The 12,386-nt window shown below is 49.5% G+C and overlaps 1 protein-coding gene across 3 annotated transcripts in view; it reads left to right on the forward strand.

Moving 5' to 3' along the window:
- The window catches only part of PTPN14 (protein tyrosine phosphatase non-receptor type 14), a 155,345-nt gene that overhangs the window by 94,472 nt on the left and 48,487 nt on the right, over window positions 1–12,386 (forward strand). For all 3 annotated transcript variants that reach the window (XM_079761911.1, XM_079761912.1, XM_079761913.1), the window contains 2 exons: window positions 4,593–4,690; window positions 8,066–8,133. In XM_079761911.1, the coding sequence (XP_079618037.1) occupies window positions 4,593–4,690; window positions 8,066–8,133 (166 nt within the window). The remainder of the gene's footprint in view (window positions 1–4,592; window positions 4,691–8,065; window positions 8,134–12,386) is intronic.

Consider the following 12,386-nt stretch of genomic DNA (forward strand, 5'->3'; position numbering starts at 1 on the left):
TCACACGTAGTTAGAATACAAAGCCCAGTCTTTCCCCTTCCTCTGCCTCTGAGAGGGGTGAGTGAAGTAATCCAGAGGCTGTTGCCTTGAGAAGAAACAGATATGGACAATCCATGGGCCAGCTTATGAAACATGTCCTGTACCGGGTTTTCATAGAACAACTTCTCCTGCCGGTGTTTGCCTCAAAGGCTGTGGCTCAGATGATCTGATGGGGGAGGGAGGGCAGTTTGGTTATTAAAGTCCTTCCTTAGAAGCAGTGGATCATAAAAATCACCAGGTAGTGATGTTTTTATTTACTTATTTTTTAATATATATTTTTAAAATTGATTTTTAGAGATAGAGAAGACAAGAGAGATAGAAACATCGGGGAATTGAACTGGCGACCCCTTGGTTCCTGGGTGGATGCTCAACCATTGAGCCCACACCGGCCGGGCAGTGGTGGTGTTTGTATTTCCATGTTTATTTTTGGACTTCAGAGACACTGATGACTTGCCTGCAGTCACTGGGATTCAGATGCCACTCTCATCGCCTGGGCGGTTGCCCTGCCGAGAAAGAGCTCCATGCTCTGGTCTGTCTGGCCCTGCCTTCGAGGCTGTGTTACCTTGGGCAGTTATTCTCCCTCAACACAGTTCCCTTCTCTAAAAGCAAAAGGGTTGGGCTTTTTGAAATCCTCCCCTTAGTAAACAAGCGAGGCCCGCTCAAGCTGCGACCATAGACGACGCCCAGACCTCTGTTGTTTCCAGAGACAAAGGCTTGTTCCTTGCCCACCTCTGTGCGTGCTGTGTCCACTGCCTCCTTTCCACGGGGCTCAAGCTCACCGAGCTGAAGCCTATCTGGACTCCGCAGGTCTCCGGGCGGGGGAAATGGAGATGGAAACCCGGCGCACTCCAGCAGAAGGCTGGGCTCGGGAGTGGTACGTGTCACTCCCACCCCCATTTCCTGGACCCCAGAGCTCGTCAGAGTGAATGAGGGAGGCAGGTGTGTCCCTCTCAGAGGGAAGGCCCATGGAGAGCAGTAGCAAATATTTGGAACAGTACTAATCACTGCCCACCCTCCCGTCTCCACTGTCCTGTGGTTGGTGCTCAGGATGTTGGGTCCTGGGTAGAAGCATGACCAGAATCAGATCTGAAGGCTTTCATATTTTCCTCCCTATTCCCTGTTTGAGGCACTTCCACTGAACTGGACTTGGAAGGAATATTTAGCTCGTGGGAGGGGTGCTTCCCCTATTATTGGGGGTTCTGTACTCACACAGTCCATGCCTTTCCGAACACCACATGCAGTTTCTCAGCCCGAGAAGTATTAACAGACCTGCAAGTAAACTGTGGTGGTGTAAGTACTTAGCTAAATTCCTCACGTGCGAATGAAAAAGAGAGGCTGCAGATCCCAGCAGTACCTCTGCAAACGTGGAGGGCGATGCTAGGGAGTGGGATTTGGAAGTCTTTCGATGCCACTGTCACGTGGACGGAATGCTCTAGTGACTTCGCCTGAAGTTTAAAAATGGCCTTTTCAAAATCGTAGGGGGAGGAAGGAGCACAGAAAAGGCACTTAATTTCTTGATGGGCTAGAAATGGTCCGGGTAGATGAGACTTCGGAGACTGGTTCATAGAACCCGTCTGGTTCCAGCTGTAATGTCAGCACCGGTTATCAGGAAAACTTTTCTGTCTCACCCACAGAAACCTGCCTTTCCCCTAGAAGTTAATCTCCTCTTTAGAGTCAGAACAGAACAAGAAACTTTGAAAGTAGAAATGTTGCCTTTATTCAACAGGCATCACGGTGTTCCCCAATTCTTAGAGGGAGGGCGGAGTCCTAGCCTCAAACCCCCCCATTGAACCTCCGCAGTCAGATGACTTCCAGGTCTTTGAATATGAACAAGTTTTCCTTGCGAGCTTGAGTTTTAAAGAGGGTCCCTCTGGAAAGTTGGCAGATACTGACTTTCCTGGCACGAGGATCCGTTTTTTTCTTTTCCCCTCCACCCAGAGCTGTGACAGGGTGGAGTATACTTCCATGAAATTGCATGTTTCCAAAATAGGATCCGCTCTTACATTTTACTGCTGTTAGAATGAAATTGCTGATCAAAAACAAGCAAAAGCCAAGCACGCTAGAAATAGATTCTCAGCTCATATTCTCTACTTTCGTCTTCATCTAGGATAGAATTAATATACTTTATCAGAGTGCCTTTTGAGCAAAGATGTGGCCAGTGGTTCCCATGGTGGTCCAGATTCCATTCTCACTTCTGCAATCCCATGTAGTGGTATTCCCAATCTCTTGGGGTAATTGCACTGTGTCGTAGTCTGTAGTGTAGGCCAGGGGTCGCCAATCGGTGGTCCGCGGACCACTGGCGGTCCTGAGGTCCGAAAGGTTGGCGACCGCTGGTCTAGGCAACTTCCAGGAAAGGGTGCTAGACTCTTGAGCTCCTCGGTTTTGTATCCCAGTACAACCTCCCTCCAACCTACAGGACCAGGCGCGATCCTGGTGTTCCTTGCTAGTGAGGAGGCGGCATTCACTGTTGCCTGGGATGGGATGGTTCTGTTATGGAACTTGCTTGTGCATTATAGAAGCGATAGTTGAAGAATGAATCTGGGATCAGCAGGGTGAGAACACTAGATGTATTGTTTTGCTGGATCCTATGGATTAATTAGTTGATGGTCTGTTCCCAGCGGTATCAGCCGATCATTTTCACCTCCGAGGAGAAGCGTAAAAAGGCTCGAGCAATGGCAGGTAATGCCAGGATAGCACCTTTTAAAATGTTGAGCATCCCTGTCTCAGACCTCTCCAGGATGTGCCCTGGCTTCTAGCCCACATAGACACACAGGAAGTGCTTCGTAAGTCTGGGATATACATGAATGGATTTAGATGTGGACTGGAAGTAAAAGTGTCCTTCTGAAAGTGGATCCTGTAAAAGGATTATGAATACGTTTAGCTGAAAGATAGGATGGAAATAGGAAAAATAGGTTGTTTTTCTATTAAGTCTTTTTAAAAAAGATTTTAAAAATTAATTCTTAGAATGAGAGTAAGGGAGAGAGAGAAATATCCATATGAGGCATGATACTGATCAGCCACCTCCACTGGGGATCTCGCTGCAACCCAGGCAGGTGCCCTGACCAGGAATGGAACCGGCAGCCACTCAGTGCACAGGACAACACCCAATTAACTGAGCCACACTGGCCAGGGCTATGTATTAATTTTGACTAAAAAGGATTTTCAAAGGTGGTCCTTCTGATTCGAGCATCGTTGTTTCCCACCAGAGACTGGCATGGTTATCTTTATCCTGTCCAGTAGACCCAAGAGGAAAGAAGCAATAGAGATTACACTGCAGTGGGCGGGCAGCCTGGTATTCCCTCCAACAGGCATTCAGGCACTATGTAAGGATATCCCCGTCAAGCGGGGCAACAGTAATGAGCTCTCAATGCTGACTGCTTCTCTCCAAAGGCATTGGGATTTGGGTCACTCCAGACTTACCTTGACCGACATGCCAACTTTAACAAAAAGAGAGAGGATGGTTACCAGGAGCAAAAAGGTTGTTAGCATGCCCTAGCTGGTTTGGCTCAGTGGATGGAGCGTAGGCCTGTGGACTGAAGGGTCTCAGGTTCGATTCTGGTCAAGAGCACATGCCCCGGTTGCAGGCTCAGTCCCCAGTGGGGGGCGTGCAGGAGGCAGCCAATCATTGATTCTCTCTCATCTTTGATGTTTCTATCTCTCTCTCCCTCTCATTTCCTCTCTGAAATCAATAAAAAAAAATTTTTTTTTTTAAAAAGGTTATTAGCATTTGTCAGGAAGTAATGCTAGAGGAGACTGACTGTTGTGGATGTGACTGTGTCTTAAGAGTATGGTCAAAGGAAGTGGGGTCCTGGAAAAAAAAGGATTGGGGTGAGGAGATTTCTAAGTGTCGGGGTAATTCTAAGAGTGCAGTTTTACTGGCGAGGAAACGATGCCCGGTATTCGCTGCTGAGGACAGTGGTCTGGTCTGAGGTCTGAGGCTGTGTACGGACACATTCTGTCCGTCTGCAGCTGGCTGGTTTGAGGATGTACTTGGGGTGGGAAGGCTCAGTGGTGCATTTGATTCGATTTTTATGAGTCACAGACATGTCGGGCGAGCCTGGCTCCCAAGAGTTTACCCCGTCCCCTCGCAGAATTCCAAATATTTGGCCTATTTGTGATCCACCCTTCCCAAACTTCTGAGTTCAAACAAACCGTGTGTTTCCAGAACCCTTCCAGGAAGCACGCTGTCGGATGTGCTCTGGCAGCTGTGTTGTTGCGGGCGGCCAGGTGTGGGAGCGCAGATTTCGCTCCGGGTCTCTGTAATGAGGCACTGGCCCTTATCAGTGGTTCGTGCTGCTGGCCCACAAGGGGGTGGTTTGATGAGAAGGCGCTCCGCCTCAGAATGAGCGGGGTGTGGCCCCTGCCACATCAAACAAAGGTACCCAGGCCGGGGTCACTTCCCATCTTTCAGAGCGCTGACCTCTATCAGCATCACCTGCGTATCTTGCTGTGGACACAGGGTTTTCTATCTAGAGACACCGAGGTTACGGGAATATATCCCACGTGTGTGGTTTTTTTTTAAGGTTATTTGTTCCTCTGTTCCCACGCACCAGGTATCAGTATTACCTGCAAGTCAAAAAAGACGTGCTCGAGGGGCGACTGCGGTGCACGCTGGAGCAGGTGATTCGGCTGGCCGGCTTAGCTGTGCAAGGTAAGAGACCGGGCCGACCCCCACGGTGTGAAATCCCACCATCTGTTTGATGATGATGTCGCTGGCCTCTGGGAGGGAAAAGTGACATTTGCTTCAAGATCCCTTAGGAGTGCTCCCTTTTCATTTCGAGATGTCGGAAGTTAAAGATGCAGAGGAAGTGGTGTTTGTGGCAGGATGGTGGCTCTCTCGGGGCTGTCTGCAGATTGCTCCTGCTTGTATAATCTCAGTTTGTTTTTTTATGAAAGAATAGCAGCTTTCATCCTGCCTTTAATTAAAGCTGCATTTCAGGGTTTGTGGAACATTTTCTCAGAATCATTCCACTGCCCAATGCGGTCATATCTTGTGGCTCAATGCGATGGCTGTGTGGCTTTCACATCCGTTTCAAGTGTGAGAGCTTTAAACAGCACAGTATAATGTATTTCTTTACAGTTAAAGAGAGAAATTGGAAATGCTTAGTTATAATGTGAACTGCAAACGTGTATTGGACTACGTTTATCTTTCGACCTACCCCACTTAGATTTATCAGAGAGCTATTTTTTACCATCTCTAAGTTGTTACATATATTTTTACATATATTTATATAACAGATGTTACATAAATTCTTTTACATGTATTTCTACTCATTTTTGAGTAATAGCTTGTCTTGAGTCATATTAAAAACAAGATAAAGCCCTAGCCGGTTTGGCTCAGTGGATAGAGCATCGGCCTGCGGACTGAAAGGTCCTGGGTTCGATTCCAGTCAAGGGCATGCACCTCGGTTGCAGACTCCTCCTGGCCCTGGGCCCTGGTTGGGGTGTGTGCAGGAGGCAACCAATCGATGTGTTTCTCTCACATCAATCGATATTTCTGTCTCTCCCTCTCTCTTCCACACTCTCTAAAAGTCAATGGAAAAATACCCTCAGGTGAGGATTAAAAATACCCTCAGGTGAGGATTAACAAGATAAAAATATAATTTTTGGAGAGAAACGTGTTTTCCTTTCAGTCATTTACTTTAAAATCAGTGAACGTCCCCATGTAAGCCTGCCCGTCCTTGCTGGGTGGGCTGTTCTTTTAGAAGCTGTGAACTGGACTTCCCATCCCAAACTCTGAGCTGCAGTTGAATCTTTTGGGTTCCGAAATGTTCTCGAGGCAGCCTTCCCTTGACCTCTGTCCTTCGGGGTGGTAGCAGGTTAGTGGTGTCTGTTGGCTGTACAGTTGTTACCCTGTGGATGGAAGGACAGAGAACATCCTGTATCTCATCTGTCCACTTAACGACCGGAAAAGGAAGGAACAGTGCCCAGAACAGTGTAACAGAACAATCGGTGGTTGTAACAGAAAATCATGAAATAATGGAAAAAGACACCCTTCACAGGGAGAAGAGAGAGAAGGTCCTGTATGTGCCTCATCTTCACATGCGTTCTTTCTCCTTTTAAAAAGCTTTCCTTTCTGTTAATTTTCTCCCCTTTTACTCTATTATGTTGTTGTTAATCCTCACCTGAGCATATTTTTCCACTGATTTTTTTTAGAGAGAGTGGAAGGGATGGGGAGAGACAGAGAGAGAGAGAAACATTGATGTGATAGAGACACATTGATTGGTTGCCTCCCACACAGGCCCCAACCAGGGCCAGGGGTCAAGCCTGCAACCAAGGTATGTGCCCTTGACTGGAACCGAACCCAGGACCCTTCAGTTCATGGGCCGATGCTCTGTCCACTGAGCCAAACCAGCTAGGGCCCCTCCTCTCACTCCTCAGTCACTGGGCTCAGTGCGGCTGCCTGGGTTTGTGAAGACCCTGGGGATAGCTCTTAGGCTGAAGGAAGTCGGTGGACCTTCCCTTTGGCTCCTCTTCGTTCTGATGAAAGCTGCCCTGGCTGTCATGTTTGTAAGTCACTTTCCTGAGAGCCTTGCTGGGCAGTTAGAAAGACACCTCGGTAGAGATATGTCAGCATGAGATATGATAGCTGATGGCCAAACGTGAACACAGGCAGAGCACGAGATCTTTGCTCTGCCTGGAGGCCTCCCCTAGTTGTAATCAGTTACGTGTCTGGGCAGTGCTTCTCCTCTGTGTCCTCCTTTCCCCCACTGACGCCTTCTAGCCTGCCCCCGCCCAGGCCTTCACCACACATTGTCTGTGCCCATGGGTTATGCACATATGCTTGCAAGTTCTTTGGTTGAGCTCTTCCCACCCACCCACCCACCCACCCACCCCTTCCGGGCAGTGCCTCTCGCTGGCCTTCTGTGTGGATCCTGGCGTTCTCTGTCTCTTGTTACCTACAGTGACCTGGCTCCACTTCTACCTGATGCTAAATCTTTTACATGGAATTACATTTCATGCTGCTTTCATTCTTTTTTTTGGAGAGTAAGTGGAATTAGAAGCAAGAGATTTATAGATTCATTTTTTTTTTTTACTTTAGAATCATAAGATTTTATTTATTTTAAAAAAATCTTTATTGTTGGAAGTATTACATAGCCCCCTCATTACCCCTTTAGCCACCCCTGCCCCCTCGCCCCAGGTCTGCACCATACTATTGTCTGTGCCCATGGCTTATGCACATATGCTTACAAGTTCTTTGAGCTCTTCCCACCCACCCACCCCTTCCGGGCAGTGCCTCTCCCCTGACCTTCCGTGTGGATCCTGGCGCTCTCTGTCTCTTGTTACCTTGAAGTGACCTGAATCCATTTCTACCTGATGCTAAATCTTTTACTTGAAAGGAAATCTCATGCTGCTTTCATTCTTTTTGTGTGTGTGTGCGTGTGTGTGTTTGGAGAGTAAGTGGGACTGGAAGCAGGGGGTTTGTAGATTTGTGATACAGGCTCACTGTGTTCTTTTGCATGGGCTCAGACATAGCACCGTGGGATGAAAACAGAACAAAACAGAATTTTTGGCATCTTGCAGCCCGTGAAGATGTTCAGTAGGAGGTGTCAGGATTTGCAAGGGTGCTTGCCAAGGGTGCTTTACAGTGGGAATTTCCAGCTGCAGATGTATGAGGAGCTAGAGATGGGCTTGGCTCTTCGGTTGCCTAAACGAACCCTGAGTGAGAAAGTCCCCTTGGCACATATTCTGACGGGCTGTGTTGATGCATATTTAACTAGAAGATAAATATAGGTTTGGGTGTAAGTTTTAAAAATAGCTTAAGAATCACTTTCAAATTCTCCCATTCTTTCTAGAAAGTCGCATAGCAGTGCTCACACGCTGGCATTCGCAGTATTGCTAGGTAAACGTAGCAACAGTATCAAGCACATCTCTGCACTGTTTTGTTTTTGTTGTTGTTTTTTTTTCCTGTAATAGTGCAGAAATAGGATGATGTGGGAAGAAAAAAATGTGGTGATACGTGCACCCTGTTTTATTCCATCTTTAATTTCTTATAAAAAGTGAAATTATTCCCCTTTCTTTTCAGCTGATTTTGGAGACTATAACCAGTTTGATTCTCAAGATTTCCTCAGAGAATATGTGCTATTTCCTATGGTAAGTGTAATGTTCTTTTTCGCAATTAATTTTCTAGCTTCTCTGGATGTTTAATTCTTTCCTTTGGGAGTCTCGTGCTATTTGACACACACACACACACACACACACACACACACACACATACATACACACTTCCTGGGGAGGAGAGTCCATGAATGTATGAAGTACGGACAAGGTTTATAAAACGATGAACAAGGAAAGATGCCTCTTCCCACCTCTTCAAGGCACTTATCTGCCCTCTCTCCCCGCCCCTCTCCCTCGTGACACAGATACACACACTGCCACCACCACCACCACTACCTGCCAGTGCCACCGCTGCTGCTGCCAATGCCATGGCCTTCTGCCTTTCTGGACACATAGACCTTATTCCCAAACTAGATTGGTTGCACGTGGGTCCCTCTGCCTGGAATGCTCTGCCCTAGATATTCCTCTGACTTGTCATTCGGATCCTGACTGAAATACCTCCTCCTTAGACAGGACTGGTTTGTCCCTGACCACCTGTGTGATGCACTTCAGCCACAAGCCACATCCTGCTAGATCACCTTTGCTGTGTGCACTTCAGAGATCTCAGTATCTGAACTGCTTCTCTCCCTCTCTCTCTCCCTCTCCCCTCTCCCCTCTCCCTCTCCCCTCTCCCCTCTCCCTCTCCCTCTCCCTCTCCCTCTCCCTCTCCTCCTGTCTCTCCCTCTCCTCCTGTCTCTCCCCCTGTCTCTCCCTCTCCCCCGTCTCTGTCTCTCCCCCTGTCTCTGTCTCCACCTAGAATGTCAGCTCCATGGTCCTCAACCTGGAACCCTCTCTGTCTTGTCCACTGTCGTCTGGCATTGGGCCGGTGCTCATAAAGGCTCATTGAATGAGTTGTGAAATAAAATGTCAGTTCCTGGGTCAGATTAGGGGGAGGCTAGGTTTTAATGGCTGGGGAGTTTCTGATGGTTTGTTTTTTGGTAGCTTTGGGGTAGATGAGAAGGGTTTTAACGAGGAAGGATTAAGACAGCAGAAGAGCCCTGCTAGGGAGGAGCTCTGCCCAGTCCCACGTTGTGGCTCTGAGTCTGGAAATCATAATCAGTCAACACTGATTGTTTTGATTCACTGTTTGGCCCAAAGCACTGACCTGGGTAACTCACCCCCGGGGGATGGAGTTATACAAGAAACAGGGCCTGTTCTCAGGCAGACCACGGAGCGGTTGAGTCAATCGGGAGTTTGCAAAATCCAAAGGCAAGGTCAAGCGTATTAAAGTACATCAGGGTTTTATGTGGGGAGAGAGGGTTGCATGAGCTGCATCTTAAGGGACGGGCAGGATTGCAGAGAGGAGGGGAGCAAGGAATGACCCAGACAGAGATAAGGAGCAGAGGCAGGTGGACAAGAGTCCGCTGGCCAGTCGGACTGTCACTCAGGGGTGCAGGAGGGGACCTGAAGGTGGCATATGAGACCGAAGCGTCTGAGGAATGAGACCGCGTGGGCTCCGTCCAGGGCCGGCAGACCCTGAATTTGAGAGCTGCTGGTGTAGACCAGTGAGATGGTTCTGTGGGAGCAGGTGAGATGAGAACCTGGTGTGTTCCTGGCAAGAGATACGAAGTAGGTGTGAGCAGGGAAGATAAAACCAAGAAAGTAAAGCAAGAGAGAGATTTTAGAAGTAAAACGGGTAGAACTTGGCTTCTCACCGGTTGTGGCATCTGGGAGAAAGTCGGGTGTCTGTTGACAAAGGTTTTGGGAGAAGTTAGGCTGCAGTTATTGCCCAGAGTCAGGGCATGAGATGGGTTTGAATCACTGTAAGGAAGACGTAGGCAGGCGAGGTGAGGGCTCCACGAGAGACACAGGGCGGAAGAGGTGGCCCAGAGGAGGAGAAGCTGACGTCCAGCCCGGGGAATGTGGAAGCCCTGCCCCGGGAGTGATGGCTGAGAGGGGTCCTGAAGGCCGGGGTGACATTTCCCAGGATGTGATGTGATGGGCCAGGCTGGTTCTCCCAGGAAGGGTTGGCCCCGAGCGCGAGCGGAGATGTAAAAGGGGGGTTTGCCTGAGCCCTGAGCCCTTGGGAGAGGAGGCCTGAATGCCAGGCCCAGGTGTTGACCTAATTGAGCAGGCCATGGGGAGCCACGGCAGGTTGTAAACGTCCCGCTTGGTTCCACCAGAGCTTTCAAAGGGAAGGACGCATTCCTTTGGTGGGGGAGGGCAGATGGGATGAATGGCTGTGTTTGATCTGAGAGAGCAACCGAATTTGTCAAATGGCATTTCTGCAGCAGAGAAAAGAACAAAGTTAAGTACACAAGGGCGCTCCACAGGTGTGCGGCTGTGTACAGGCATGCATGCTGCCATTTGTCATTGGTGCGGGGCCCACCCCTCAGGGAGGCCGGGGCCCAGGCGGAGGCTGTTGAGTGAGCACAATAGCAGAGGGTACCTGTGGACGTGTCCTCCTTTCAAAGGAGGAAGCGGAGGCTCAATGGAGCCCTTTTTGATCTTCACTTAATCTTTATTTTATTCTGTTGCCTCATGCCTTTTCTCAGCGTTTCGAAATTAGGATGGGGTTACTACTACTGCTCAATGCCCAGATGCACACACAGAGCTGAGTCTGAGCCACGTGGTGTCTTTGTGATTCCACAGCCTCAAACTGAAAATGTGGAGCCTGGTTTCCGACCGTAGCCTGGAGTCAGTTCAATGGACGGCTAAACAGGAAACAGTAAATTCACCAGGGAACACGTGAAAAATAAGAACTGCTAGGCATCCCCTTCATCTTCTCTAAGGTTTCTCACGAGCGTCTGCAGCGCTAAAGGATTTCCAGGAGATGGTCGTACTGCCATTCTTCAGCTCTAAAAAACGCTGAGTTGCCACACTTTCATAATTTGAGATAGTTTTGAGGGGTACCTTTTTGGGGTTAGTGTTTCATCGATGCAGAGTTATTAAATTGGAGGTGATCTCTATATAAGAGGTATATTAGAATCAAGGAGGTTTTCTGCCTAAACATCGCCCACAAACCCCCCACCCCCAGTGTTTGCAGGAGCCCCAGAGGGCCTCACCAGGACACACAGCCCAGGGCCCCTTCTGACGCCCCCTCTGGAGCCCAGCGGAGAGGGGTGCACATCTGTGCCCTCCGGGGTGCTGGGAAGGGTGGAGGCAGCTGGCCCTATAGCTTGAGCCTCCCCAGACCCCACCACCTGAGCCTCCCCAGGCCCCACAAGCTTGAGAATCACTGTCTGTCAGTGTCTCAGGAACCAATTGCCCTGGTCTCCCTGTCTGGGATTTCCTCCTCCAGACTTCATCTCTCCATCGCAGACAAGGCGTCGCTGGTAAATGTTTAACAAGCCCTGTAAATGCTCCCTCCAGCGTCGGAGGGAGCTGGGACGAGATGTGAGTAATCGGCTCTAATCCCCTGGGAGCTGGCTCACCACCCGTCCCAGGGGGCCTGGGTTTCAGGAGGTCGGGACACCGGCTGTTATCTTCCAGAGTTCTCTTGCGGCCTGTTAGCCGTCCAGGCCTCTTTGGCTCCCAAGGCTCCATCAGGGAGCTCGGGATGAGCAGGTGGCTCTGACTTGGTTTGCTGCTGGTGGTGGTGGTGGTGGTGGTGCACAGAAAGGCCAGGCACAGTCCCTTCCTCGCTCAGCTTTTGAGGGGGTGATGGCCTGGACACTCATCTGCCTTATCCCTGATGGTTAAAAACGTGTAAATTCTTAGAAAGCATCCTGTATAATAAAATCCTAATATGCAAATTGACTGAACAGTGGAACGCCCGGTCTCTATGACGTGCACTGACCACCAGGGGGCAGATGCTCAACGCAGGAGCTGCCCCCTGGTGGTCAGTGCGCTCCCATTGGGCTTGTTGCTCCTTGGCGCTGCCTGGGAGGCGGGAGAGGATCCCACCACCACCGCTGTGCTCAGGCTGGCGAGTGCAGCAGCCTGGCGGGAGCCTCTCCTGCCTCCGCAGCAGTGCTAAGGACCCCTCGGGGAATGTCCACCGAGAGGTCCCGGACTGAGAGAGGGCACAGGCCAGGCTGAGGGGACCCCCCTTCCCCGCCCCCAGTGCATGAATGTCATGCACTGGGCCTCTAGTTTTTAATAAAAGTGAGTTTGATAGGGAAGAAGAATGTTCATGAAAAAAGAGCTATTCCTGGACCCTAGTTTACGTGGCAACCCTAAATGTGTCTTAAAATAGTCTTAAGTTATAATGGGGAGCCATGTTAGAAAAGTAATCAGGAACCCCCAGTCCTGAAAACTACAACTTTGAGTTGGAAGGCGCAAAGGGGAGACGGAGGAAGGGAGGCGAA

Source organism: Cnephaeus nilssonii, assembly GCF_951640355.1.
Source record: "Cnephaeus nilssonii genome assembly, chromosome: 21".
In the NCBI taxonomy this organism is placed as follows: Eukaryota; Metazoa; Chordata; class Mammalia; order Chiroptera; family Vespertilionidae; genus Cnephaeus; species Cnephaeus nilssonii.